The sequence below is a fragment of the Centruroides vittatus genome, unplaced genomic scaffold (genome assembly GCF_030686945.1).
Source record: "Centruroides vittatus isolate TY-2023 unplaced genomic scaffold, ASM3068694v2 contig_811, whole genome shotgun sequence".
Lineage (NCBI taxonomy): Eukaryota > Metazoa > Arthropoda > Arachnida > Scorpiones > Buthidae > Centruroides > Centruroides vittatus.
In genome coordinates, this window is record NW_027122529.1 from 176912 (window position 1) to 189672 (window position 12761).

Sequence of the window (12761 nt, forward strand, 5' to 3'; positions counted from 1 at the left end):
AGAGAGTTCCCACAATTTCACGCTCGAGAGAAAAAACAAGATGACTGCGGAACGAGTGTCAGCTATCAACAGAGAAATACAAAAAAACATTTAGAGAGACGATGCGGCCTGACTATTCTTAGATATATGGCAAGAAAAAGTATTTACTTCTAACCAAAACTTCCATTTGTTTGTTGGTATTCTTGACTTACCGCGTAGTTATGTCAGTTTTTACATCGCGTGCAATAACCCGGTTTTTCTCAAGTGCGAACAGCTCGACGTTCGACTGGCGACAGTTACAATCCAGATTGTAAGTAGATCGAGATCAAACTGAGTCGTGGATTGTGTGAAAACGCAATATAACACTTTAATTAGACAAAACGACAAAAGTTACATAAACCCAATATATAATATCCAAACCCAATTAATATAATTAGCAATATAAATTTCAAAAGCAATTAGACAAACTCGTTTATTTTTAAAATAACAAGAATAATTTATGCAACTCTATACTTAATTGCTCAAAGTAAACTATATGAAGCCAATTCCTTCATAGAAATACAATATTCGGAGTAATCCACTGTGCAAGAAGTTCTCTTCAAGCATGTAATAAAGCACACTCTTGCTTCTTTATATAGTAGAATGCTAATATAATTTCGATTTTTCAACTTTGATTTAGTAAATTAAGCTGAAAAAAAAAGTTTACAAAATGTGTTGTTGTGACAACTTAATTCTTATTTCTTCTCTCCATGGTCATTCTTATTCCAAATATTGGGCGAAGCACAACGTCAGCGGACACAAAAATTTTATCTCGAGGATCCAAAGAGTGAACTTTGAACTGACGAAGTACGTTCGCTAAGATTGTCTTCATCTCGACCATTGCATATTTTTGTCCTGTAGTAAAAACAATTCCATCGTAAACTATTGTATAAAAATTACAGTAAATGCATCAACTACTTACCGATACAGTTTCGTGGTCCTGCAGAGAAAGGCAGGAAGGCGAACGGATTACGCTTCTCGCAGTTTTCTGGTAGAAATCTGTCCGGGTCAAACACTTCGGGATTTTCGAAAACAGTAGGATTGTGATGAATGGCGTGAATGCAAATAACGTAAGATGAATTCGCTGGCAAATTATATCCGTCTATAAATTATAATTTAATCTTAAATAAATGATTTAGAATTTTAACGATAAAATCAATAAAAATTATTAATATAACGACATACATAAATTCTTACACCGAGTTTAATTAGAAAAGTATCATTGAGATCATATTGTTGTATTCTGTATCTGACATTGAATTCCATTATTACTTAACATTATCGGAATGAATCGCAGATTTTTTGAAATCGTTTCCAGCTTGAGGATGTCAATGGGACCTTTTCAATCATACTCATCATTTGAACAATTCACGATGGAAACGGGGAAATTATCATGGATTTCTGGTAGGGTATGGGTCCTGGATTAACGGAAACATCCTGGTATCTGGTGTGGTATGGGTCCGATTATATCCGGGTCAGATCGTCCATGAAAAATTTTTGGCCGTTTATACACAAACCCGAATCCGTGTCTTCGAGAGACCACAGTAAAGTTTTTCGGCCCATTCAAAGAATTTAGAAATGCGGTCTTCTAATCACTTTAATTCTATTATTAGGTTTATTTTCCTCACAGTAAACTTAATTTAGAAATGATTATGATGAAATTTGTAATAAATTTCCACTAACCAATGACATCTGCTGATCAAATTATACAATATCCTTCAATTGCCTTTTCTCTCTCACTACAAACACAACCATCCACTTTACATACATTGTAATAATCCCCTGTAGTTCTTATTTATACAGTACTGAAAGGCTCACAATACGTTTTTTTCTGTGAATAATTGCAGAGTTTTAAACTTTGCAATATGATGTAAATTGTAAGAGTAAGGTAATCGTTTGAGTGCTTCAATGCGACTATTTGACATCTTATTATTGGAAACGTTTAATTACCCATAAGATATTACTTAATTTTATTTTAATAACTCCATTCTCTTTTACATTATCAAGACCTCCAAACTAAATTTTTTATTCAAATATGATCGATTGAATTACAGTCGTATTTTACAATCTTGTAGTATAATAATGCAAATTTCCTAACATATTAAACAAAAATTCGACCTCACTGGAGAATAATAAGTAAAATCTAATAGAACATGAGAACATGATTAAAACTTACCAACTTTCAGCGATGAAGGATTTCTTCTAAATATAAAAGGAACAGGCGGATATATTCTTAATGCTTCCTACATAAAGGAAAATTGTATTACATCATTTATAAATATATTATTATTAATACTTATAATTGATTATATATCAAATGTTTTCTTACAATGTGGAAACATAATATTTTTGAGCTATCAATATATATTAACAAGGACGACGCCAGCCAATGGGTAAGAGGGGGGCAAGATGATGTAAATTGATAGAGGATATGAATTGTATGTAGGTAAAATAGAAACGATTCATAAAGTTTTAATCATTTACTATGTACCGGAAAAGAAATATCTCAAATAAAACATTTTCTTTAACTTACAAGAAGCCTAAGAAGATTATTTTAATTAAAACTTAGCATTTAAATAACTTTTTCGAATTTCTAGGGGAGGGCAGCTGCCCCTCTGCCCCTCCCCCTGGCGACGCCCTTGTATATTAATGTAAAACGTGTATTATTATATATATAAATTCATCTTATTTTCAAAATTTCAAACTTGTCAATTTTCAAGAATCTAGAAAAAAGTGTGTAAAAATAATACCTTAATAACACATTCCAAATATTTCATTTTCTTTAAATCGTCTGTTGTAATCTTTCTGTCGACTTCATCGCCGAAAATATGGTACAATTCTTCATACACTTTCTGTTGGAAATCATCATAAAGGCCCAAAAAGTACAGAGTCCAACTAACGCCCATAGTAGAAGTATCTTGACCCTGATATAAAGTAATAAAAATAACGAATTATTTCATATGACAATTTTAAATTTTACAACAGAATGGCAGTGTTCTGTCTTTACAGTAAAATACATACAGCTAGCATGATGCCATCCACTTCCTCTCTGATATCTTCTTCACTCAAAGTACCATTTTTCATGTGATGATAGAGTAACATATCTAACAATGCTCTTCTCTTTTTAATTCCAAAACCTTCTTTATTTTCTTCAAAATTATCGATGACCTTATTCTCTTTCATCTGTTCTAAGAACATTTCTTTCTTTTCTCGAATCACCTACAATGTGTTTATAACACAATACAACGTATTTGTAGAAATTAATTTATAATAAATAATACAGTGAGCATAATTATATATATATATATATATATTTATACATAATAAATAGGTAAATTGTATAAATTTGACATTCTTAATTAAGATCAAATGATTATTCCTCTAATTTTCTTTACATCTCCCAAGTAAAGAACATGGAAAATTTATTTACATTTCACAAATTCGTTAGTTTACCTCGACAGAATAAGTTAATCAAGTATTTGACGTCTTAACTTAATTAATTACGGTAGATATTAAGATTTAGACTTACTTTTCTATCGAATTGATGAACAACTTCGATGCCTTTATTGAATTTCTTTCCCAAGGGACTTAGATTGAAGATAGGAGAAAACCAATACCACGGTTTTGTGAACCATTGAAGAACGCAAGAGGAAATACTGTTTGGAATAAAAATATATTATGTTTTTATTAACTTTCCATGTTTAGATATACACGGAACAAGATTATTTAAACAGCCTTACGTATAATACGATAAATGTAAAGTATTATATAATTTATAACAGTTGGAATTTTAAATGAAAATTTGTAATAAGAGCTAATACTTTTTGCACTCCATGAATTTCAACATATGTTAAGACAAATTTATTCTACGGTCATAAGTAATACAGTTAATGCTTTCACTTTACTTGCTGTTATGTTTACATCACAAGTGCATTTATTTCTTATCATGTCAAGTTTGAATCATCCAGTTTTTTCTATTTTATGCAAATCTTCACGTTTTGTGACAGGTTTGTCCAGTATTTTGTCTTAAAAATACTGGACAAATCTGCATACTTCCTTTGGTAGCTCTACTTTTCGCCACTACTGTATGTATGTGTTGTTTGTTTTTGTTTAATATCTCAGGATGAGATAAAGATTAAGAAACGAAATTTCGCATGGTAGCTTCTGCATTGATGTTATTAAATTTTTACGGTTGCAGGTTAAAGTTGTAGAGAGTCAGACGTTGGTCACATGTCACATCTCCAGTGAAGCAGACTTTATGAAAATATTACATGTTTGCATTTACACATTTTTAAAAATAAAACTCAGCTCTACACTCTAAATTAACCGTTTAACCATTTTATAAAAAATAAAAATACAGAAAAATCAGTTGAAGTTTACTATCTGGGACCATCATGGCCGCGCTTCTGGTTCAGAGTACTCTCGCTCTCAACGACGTCTGTCGCAAGCGATACGCAATCACGTCACTACCTAACCTAACGCATTCACGCAATAAAATATCCTAACTTAGGTTAATCTTACCTATGGTGCCAAAATGGCGGCTCGTTTCTGATTCCTGCAAACAGAAGAAAGGAAACAGTGGGATGCACTAACCTAACCTATTCTAATAAATTATCATAATTATTGCCAACTAAATTATTAGGGAATAGGGGTAATTTATTATTCTAATAAATTAGGTTAGGTTAGAACGTGCTTCCCCTCTGTTTCAGAGACCAGCCGCCATGTTCGCTACCATAGGTAACATTAACCAATTTTTCTTCAGTGCAATTGACACCCTTCTTCCTCTTATAACCTTTGTCCATCTTGATTTTCACTTCTAGGGCAGCAGGAACAGTTGCAGGTTCCTTCCATATCGGCAAACGTCCCGCACCTGGATAGATTCTGCATATGCGTTGTATAAATATTTCAAATTGTTCTCCTGACCGCAGTTGTTCCCACTTCATTAACATTATATACATAAAAGCAAACAAATAAGAATCGCACAATTGAGACATAATTCGGAAAAATCAGATAACAAATAACGAATGAAATCTACAGTGGTCCAATTCACAAATTTCATTATATATATATAAAATTGATAACTAAACACACTCAAATAAACTCAACAGTAGGATTATCGACTCACACATCACCCACACGAAACAAATTTGCATAATTTCTCACAAGTATACATTTACGTCGTATAATAACCGATTTGCATATCGACACGACAATGTCGCCGGCGCCGCCTACCGACCATTTCTAATCGCGTCTGTACTTGAGATTCCAGAAGGGCGGCCATGATGGTCCCAGATAATAAACTTCAACCGAAAAGTCTTTTAACAGATGCCACGAAACACAATTTTATTCATTTATTTATAATGGTTAATAATATAAAAGTTATTTTTTAAACAAAATGGAATAACAGCTAGGAAAGTTACGCAACTTGTTGGTAGATTTTTTTGTAGGGTTGTTTCGTTGATTAGTATAAACTCTATAATCAGTTTCTTCTATTATTTGACAAGATTTTGTTATCATTTTCGAATGCAACTACACAGTACTCAGTGTTAAATTAATTAGTAATTATTGAATAAACGCATTATGCAATTTGATTTCTTAATTTCCAACGTTTTAACTCCCTACAAGTGAATGTAAATGTAAAAATTACGATTTGGCATGAATTCTTAATAACATAATTCAGGAAATAATTTATTTTCCTTACACTATTGAATTGTACATATGTGGCTTATTTCAGGAACCAATTAACCTAACTATCAAGGATTAATTGCACTTTTAATGGTATTATTTTCTTCTATGAATGTAACGTTTAAATATTGAATACGTTTAATTGAAAAATCTTACACAACAGTTGTCATGTATAACTATAAATTGGTTATTAGACTTTAGATTATTTAACTATAATAAGGGTGGAAACAGTAATATAACAGAAATGTATTCTTTCAGACAACTTACTCTTGAATTGCATGAGCGTAGGCATTATCCTCTTGGGATTGAGAATGGACATGTGCCCCCATGGCCGTTTCTATTAAAGTAATAAGCACAATACGTAATCAACTATAATAATTTTGATGAGCCATCGAATGTTTACGTTTTGTGAGTTCCTACCTCCGATTATGTCGAGAGCGCAAAGATTAACCACATCAACAATATCAAATTCGCCATTTTCCGCTTGTTTCTTTAACTTTTCTACTAAAATATTCGATTGTTCATTAAATATATCTTGAAAATCTTCGAGAATTCGAAAATGGAAACTAGGAGTTATCAATTTTCTTCTATTTCTCCATTTATCGTTTGTACTAATAAATATAATTGTTACAAAAAATGTATTATTAAATTGTCTTTAAAATGTATCTACTTTACCTTGTAAGAAGAGCCTGTCCTAGCCAAGGATGAAGGATATCATAAACCCAGTCTTTATTGATGATTGTAGCACTCTTTAGAACTTCCTATACATTTATATATAAATGTTATAAATTACACGAAGTAAATTAAAATTTAATTCGGTATTAAACAATTCTCAATACCTGAGCCGATTCTGGATGATAAAACATAAAGTACTTATGTCCACCCCAGGTAAATCTTGCTAATTTTTCCTCCAAGTTCATCATACAAATTCCCAGTCCATACTGAAGCATAACTTGAAAAATAAAAGGCGACTTAAGTAAAAATATAGGAAAAATGGAAAACTCAATTAGCCGAGTTGCAATGTTTAATTATATTATAATGTAAATTAATCGTGGTCTGCAGACCTTAAGATTTCCGTATCTGATTTAATTTTTTACGATTATGTTTTCTCTGTGCATCATACTTCTGATAATATTCGAGTCATGCCGGTCATCAATCTAATTTCGTTCTCTAGATTAACAAAGAACAGACAAAGAAATAGAATGAAGACAGCGGAAATAAACAGGTCTGCAATTTAAAATTTGTAGCCCAATTTTGTAAAATAATTGTTTTAAAAGATCAATTAGATGTATCTATTGTATTTGCTGATATTTGAATGTTTGTGTGTATACCTGTGTTTATCATATGATATACACTGTATGTAAGTATACATATTTTTGTGTATACATGCGTAAGTGAATTCAGTGGCTTTATCCACTCGTCTACTTGTGTGCTAGTGCACACTTCATACTATTCTTAGCAGTATGAAGTGTGTTTTATTAAGCGTATTAATACGATTTTTAATAAACACGTTCCCACATTTCTATCTTTTTAAAGGAAATCCACAATCTCTCACTTTTTCAAACACTTCTAGTTCATTAAATTACGCAAATATCTATACATATTTAGTAAAAAATCATTTACAATAATACTTAAAATAATATTTTATAGACTTTTCTTTAAATCATCTAAAAATTAATTCTTTCAACATTAATGTTATCGCTAGACAAAGAAGAGTTGATAAATACTTACATGAGCCACAGAGTATTTCATAATTTTGCGCTTTGTTAGGGCAGAAGAGAAAATTCCAAAGAAGTGACAAACTTGAGATTGTTGGTAACTCTTTATACAGTTTCAATTCGTTTTCAGGCTCATCCGTTTTCTTTGAAACTACAATAAACAAGTGTAATTGGTAAACTTCATTATAGTTCATGCAAAATACATTCCAACCATTAATGATGAAGAACGTATTTAATAAATCGAAGATTTCTAGACGATTATTTTGTTTTAAGTAATTTTATTTCCTTAATTAGGAGTTATGTTATCGACTTATGTGAAAAATTAAGCTTTCTTATGTGAAAACATGAATGCAAACAAGGTTTCATCACTGTGGTTAGGGGAACAATGTATCTGAATAGCTACAAAATATAGATGTTTTTGCATGATTTTAATTGCAGGTGCTTTAAACGACGGACAACCATACTTTGCGTATGCATCGTAAAACTGAAGTATAGGGGTTTATTTTAACAAACACGAAATTTTCATAAACTAAAGATGCATTTCTCGTGTGGTATGCAGCAAATACACGTTACCACTACCATTAAGCGAAGAGAGCGGTATTACATATTATTCAGGAGTCTGTATATAGGTATTACATTATAACAAATGGGACATTTGAGATTGCTTCAAACTTGATGGTTAAAAAATAAAATTTTAGCCGAGATACAAGCGAGAAAAAGTAGAGGTACTCGGCAGAAAGTGTTTTGAAAGGCTCACACAAAATCATTACAGATTTATTAAATGAAATTTTGTCTTGCAAATCCACAGATTTTTCCATAACCAAAGAGCGAATGTCTTTGGTTATTCTGTATATTTACCCAAATAACATTTTAGCAAAGTTTTGCCTGTGAAATTAACTTCTGAAAATGGTTTGACTGGATTAATACTGCAAGAACTGGAGTCATTAAGCCTAAAAGTTGAACATGTGTGTTGGTGAGGTTACGCTAATGAAGGAAATACGCAAGGTACCCATTTCAGTGTCCAAAGACCAATTTTAAACCAAAGTTCCGAAGCCTTTTTTGTTTCCTGTACGTGCTATTTTTTGAACCTTTGTCGTTAGTGACGTAGCGGTAGCTTCTAGGGAAATCACGAATATTTATTCATCGGTGTAAGAAGTGTTTGTATTTTGTGTATTTCAACTATCAGATGAAGAGCTTTAAAAATAGGTAACATCCTTAACCTGGAAAGGCGTAACTGATACGAGATTGAAAAGTTCTATTGATTCATTAAACCCAGAGATAAAATATACCAGAAGTATTGTGTAGAAATTTATTTGAATAATAATATGGTCCATCGTTTCGGCCAGGTCTAAACGTTGTATACAATAGTCAGCTTCTAGGATAAACATTACCTTCCGGAGCTTGTTCTTCACATACTCAAGGGAATTTTTGAGTCTTTTACGGAAAAATGCCCTCTGCGCCATCAAATATGGTAATTGATGAGAGAATACAAATAGTATCTCAATCCACGTGTAAGCCGTGTACAGACTACGTTGGGGAGCCGTCGTAGTACAATACACAGATAGTTCACAAATGTGTTATAAACAAGTGTTTGCAAACACTTCTAGAACGGTTAAGCAAAAACCTTTCAAAGATTTAAAGTTTAAATATTTTTCAATAAAACAATTACATTAACGTAATAAAAGTTAATCAAACGTCGAAACCTGTCAAACGCGGCCGGAGTTGATTTCATAATATTGACGAATGGAAGAAAAATCGCAATTGAATACTGTAAAACCTGTAAAAAACAGAATCTTAATATCAGTCCGGTTTACACAGGCTTCACTACACTAACTACACCCGCGCTCTGTGTAAGGTGGACGCATGACGTTTGTTTATTATTTAAAGTTTACTTCCTAACAAGCGAATGTATACTTATTCTATTAATACACATAATAATGGTAGGTTAGGTGAATGTCTTGTTTTAGTATATAGAAAACAAAACAAAAATATCGTCGGTCTAACTGAAAATAAAGACCTCATATTAGCAAAAGAACAATACTTAGGAGTTTTTAAAAAAAGGCACGTAGTCGATCAGCTAATCCTGTGTTTCCAACAGTACTCAAGAGACTAAGGAATTAAACAGACCCATACGAATATAACATTAAGTAAGACTAGATATATATCCTTATTACTCGAAAGAAATTAATAATTATATTTAAATTAAAAATTTGGCAGTAGATTCATAACGCTGAGGTTCTGAGTGGATAAAATAAAAATACGTAACACTTACCAAATGAGTAAATCTTATCCCAAACATTCGTGCTTGTGGAGTCGACAGACATCTTTCTTCTTTCACTGCTGAATACTTTAATGATTAAAAACGTTCCTGAAATAAAAACTACACTTATTACCAGCAAGTGATTGAGGAGTAACGCCGTCAACATTTTCTTGTACGTAACAGATGATTAATTCGCATCCTTCTGCGTTTTATAAGAGAAATTTGTTTGTTCCTATTTGGCCTTGAATTTTATTGTTTCTTTTATTCTTTTGGAAACTATTGAAAACCCTGTTTGCCTGCGTGTCTTGCAACTTAATTCGGAGGAAATTATCATAAAATTGTTATGATTTAACAATAAATGCAATATTTCTAAGCAAGTTAAGTGATTAAAAAAAAAAACAGGTACAATACGTTAAAATAGTTAATTCGCATAATTAAGGAATATTAAATGCATCTTAATTAAAACTAGAGACATTTAATCGGGAGGTCACGTGCCAAAAGTGCAGATCGTCACTGAAGTAAATACATAAATGCTTGCATAACATTAATTATGTAAGCTTTCGTGTGTTTACTTAAGTGACATAAATTGCACTGTGTGTAGGAGGGAGACAGAATTTTTTTCATTCACTTTAAAGCTTTCGTCGACATTTTATGAAATTTTGCATGGAATTTTGGACATTATGGGTATTAATTCTGTTCAATTTTGGTGGTTGACGGTCGAAGGGGTGGAAAGATATAGGAGAGTCACTTATAATATCTGGAGTGGGATCGGACTTAATTAATGAAGGTTTTACTCGTTATTACCATTTTCAGTTTTTATAAAATTCGTCTCTGCCCTTAAAATTAAGCTTTCTGCCATTTTATAATACGGTAATTAATTATCATCATCATTAATTCTCTGCTTAAGAAGCAGCAAGTTTTAAAGCTTCATCCACTTCATCCTCAACTTTTCTCTGTTTCGCACCAATGTGCTTATTCACTCGTATCTAATGCCATTATTTAATTCGTCCAGCATCTTCATTATTCCTTTTTTTATTATATTAATTAATTATATAATTAATCTAAAAAGTTTTTAAATAAAATTACATAACAGATGACGTTACACAATTTCAACCGTTTTTGCCGGGAAAGTCACGCAACTCATTCGCTGATCACTTTTACAATGATTAAGCTTAAAAGTTACATCAAACCGATATAAAACTAAACAATATCGTAATTTGGGGTAACTTTGGCCCAAAAACGAGAAATATTTATTTCCATTGTTCCAACTCCACGTGTTATTTAAGTTACTGAATTTTGATAAGAAAAAGTAGGTGACAGAAGTAGTTACATGTCCCCAATGGTTATACGTAGTTTGTGCTTTTGCATGAACTACACGTAACACAGGTGCTGTACATCGTGCTTTACGTGCTTTGTTATAAATGGCTATTTGTACGAGTTATGTACTGTACTTGCTGTACTGTACGTGCTATGTTAGAAATGGCTGTTTTCATAAGTGAATACGCCAACAACACCTGAATGGAATAACCTCCCGGATTTTCTTTTGGTAAGTACATTTTATGTACATATGTATCCTTTCTGTTGATTTCTTAGTCGACTTAAATCATATGTAATAAATTTATGACTTTGAATAAGTCTAGTTCAGGATTTGGAGTAATAGTAGCTCATGATAAGTTTACTGTATTGTTAATTTTATGCTGAACACAAGCTCAACGAATGTGTTACACTCAAATCAATGACTTGCAGCTTCATTATTATTCCATATTACCCCACAGCATAGTAACTTTATCCTATACTTTTAATAAGCTTTGGGGCCTTAAAACCTCGACGACACTCAAACTTACTAAAATGTATCTCCTGTTTCGTGCTGCAATACTAACCAAATATATATATATATATATATATATATATATATATAATATTGAAATTGAAGTTTATTAAATTAATAAGATCTCTATAACATTTTATACGGTATAATTACACTTATTTTCATTTTATAAGTGCGCACAATGCTTCGATTTATCCGACGTATATAATAATTCGTGTCAAAAGGTAAATTATGTAAGCTGACAGGTGAATTGAATCGGCAATTTGTATTTAAAATGCTGTTTGCATTTACATCAAGCATTTATTACTTTAAGAAAAAAGTAAAAACGATTTATATAAGTCATTCTTATTAGAACAATTAGAAACAAGAGTGAATAAAGCTTTTCTTTTTTTATTAAAAAATACAAAAGTAATTTTATATTTCGCCAATTAAAAGGAAGAAAACAATATTGCTTTTTCAATTTAATGCTTTGTAACTGCAGTATAAGTCCAATCATACTTAAAATGGGTCCAGTTTCATCATCTTATTCCTGGTATGTGTACCAATACTGGTAAGCCGACAAATACCAGTTGAGATATGCGAGGCTTTGGCTCGAATTGGCAGTCGTAACTTGCAACAAATGTGAGTTGCTTCACACGTATCAACGTCATGTGATCATCTAATAAGAGGCAGAAACCATGTAATGCTGGCCATGTAACCATGTAAATGTCAGTCGTCATGTTGGCACAAAGCAGCCAAACCTGGAAATGGTTTGGCTGCTTTGTGCCAATTTAGGCTACTATTTTTCTGTTTGGCGGATAAAAATATTGTTTTATCTCTGGTTATTTTTTGGGCTTCCAAATCAGCAGCGAATTAAAAACTTCGATACACAAACCAATTATCATTTTATATTCCAGAGTCGTCGCGTTAAAACAAACCTAGCAAAATGAACACATAAAATAAGTCTTTGATTGACTTGACGTTGACGACTTTGATTGACTGCTGATTTGAAAATTTGTGCTCTTCAAGGTCTAATGGGAAACAGCTGACTTTTTCTTTTTTAATAATCCAAACTATAAAGCAAGTCTCTAGAAGCAATTATCCCTCTTGAGATTTTCTTTATTCTTTTGTGTTTCTTATTCACTCTTTTCGAATGACAGTTTTGTAAAGCGAAGAATTTCGAAAGAGTGAAATTCCTTTAATTAAATAGGCATTATAATGAAATAACTACATCCTGCACGAGATAAATTGGCTCATTTAGTTCTTGTACAAA

The 12761-nt window shown here is 31.8% G+C and overlaps 1 protein-coding gene across 1 annotated transcript in view; it reads right to left on the reverse strand.

Moving 5' to 3' along the window:
- Window positions 1–339: 339 nt before the first annotated feature.
- Window positions 340–12761, reverse strand: part of LOC136982136 (uncharacterized) — a 50366-nt gene continuing 37944 nt past the window's right edge. The window contains exons 13-24 of the mRNA XM_067278560.1: window positions 9694–9789; window positions 7435–7572; window positions 6543–6655; window positions 6379–6464; window positions 6124–6314; window positions 5971–6040; window positions 3548–3674; window positions 3040–3237; window positions 2769–2942; window positions 2195–2261; window positions 941–1120; window positions 340–873 (exon numbers count right to left, since the gene is read on the reverse strand). Coding sequence (XP_067134661.1) covers window positions 707–873; window positions 941–1120; window positions 2195–2261; window positions 2769–2942; window positions 3040–3237; window positions 3548–3674; window positions 5971–6040; window positions 6124–6314; window positions 6379–6464; window positions 6543–6655; window positions 7435–7572; window positions 9694–9789 — 1607 coding nt within the window. The 3' untranslated portion in view covers window positions 340–706. The remainder of the gene's footprint in view (window positions 874–940; window positions 1121–2194; window positions 2262–2768; window positions 2943–3039; window positions 3238–3547; window positions 3675–5970; window positions 6041–6123; window positions 6315–6378; window positions 6465–6542; window positions 6656–7434; window positions 7573–9693; window positions 9790–12761) is intronic.